The sequence below is a fragment of the Trichechus manatus genome, unplaced genomic scaffold, assembly GCF_000243295.1.
Source record: "Trichechus manatus latirostris isolate Lorelei unplaced genomic scaffold, TriManLat1.0 scaffold00018, whole genome shotgun sequence".
NCBI lineage: Eukaryota > Metazoa > Chordata > Mammalia > Sirenia > Trichechidae > Trichechus > Trichechus manatus.
The window spans coordinates 11319602-11320554 of NW_004443954.1; the positions used below are offsets into that span (position 1 = coordinate 11319602).

General features: G+C 57.2%; 1 protein-coding gene across 1 annotated transcript in view; it reads right to left on the bottom strand.

Moving 5' to 3' along the window:
- Positions 1 to 953, bottom strand: part of VXN (vexin) — a 21188-nt gene that overhangs the window by 9519 nt on the left and 10716 nt on the right. Inside the window, exon 3 of the mRNA XM_012554437.2 lies at positions 286 to 445. Coding sequence (XP_012409891.1) covers positions 286 to 445 — 160 coding nt within the window. The remainder of the gene's footprint in view (positions 1 to 285; positions 446 to 953) is intronic.

Genomic DNA, 953 nt, shown 5'->3' on the forward strand with positions numbered 1-953 from the left:
ACAATACAGCAAGGAAAGCGTCTTTACTCACCAGGCGCCCAGAATCCAGTCCTTGAGCTGTAGAGCGTCTTACAGGTGGAAGGCGTAATGTGGCGTGGCTGTAAGCCAGGCTCAGGGCTGGTGCCTGCCCAGCGTTTACACCTCACGTGCTCTACTCACGGGGTTGATTACGGTCGCCGGGAGGGCAGAGCCTGCCCGCGGCCTCTTTCTTAGCAGTGTAATTAGCTGTAAGTGGGTGGTTGCCCTCCAGGGAGGTCCGGGGACCCCTGGCCAGGACGAACTTACCGGGTCTGGCGGGGGTTTTGGCGGAGTGGGGCCCTTGCTGCCGCGCGTTCTGGAGCCTGCCGAACCTGCGGGCCTGGCCGTCGAGGGCGTGGAGGCGGTCACCGCCATGCGGGAGCAGCTCCAGGGGCCGGGGCGCGTAGAGGTCCGACTCGATCACCACCTGAGGGGAGGAGGAGGGACAGTCGGCTTACCCGTCTCCTCGAACCTCGGGACTGACAGCCAAGGCCCGGGACGGTAGCTCTGCAGATGATCTTGTGTTGACAATGCAGTTTTGGCGCCTTCCCTAGTCCAGTGAATGCTCGGGGCAGTCGAAAACCTGGGTAGAAAACTGCTCATAAACAGTGTTTTTTTTAACTTCCGATTGCCAAATGGTACCATGGTGCCAAAAACGATGGTTCTGGGGGTTCCTCAACTTCAGCTCCTTCACAAAGTCAGGATCTGGAGCCGCAGGTCACCTCCCTGGTGGCCCAGCATATGGTTTGACAACAGGATGGACTATTTCTAAAGTGAGGAAATCAGGGACTTACAGTCTTTGTAGGTAAGTGGAAACCCTTTTTCACTGCTTTGTGGGTGCTCTCGCTGAGAGAAGGTCTGGGGAGAGGACTCAGGCCCCACTGATTCTCAGATTTTAAAAAGAAACTTCTGGCAAACAGCAGACATGCTCCCCT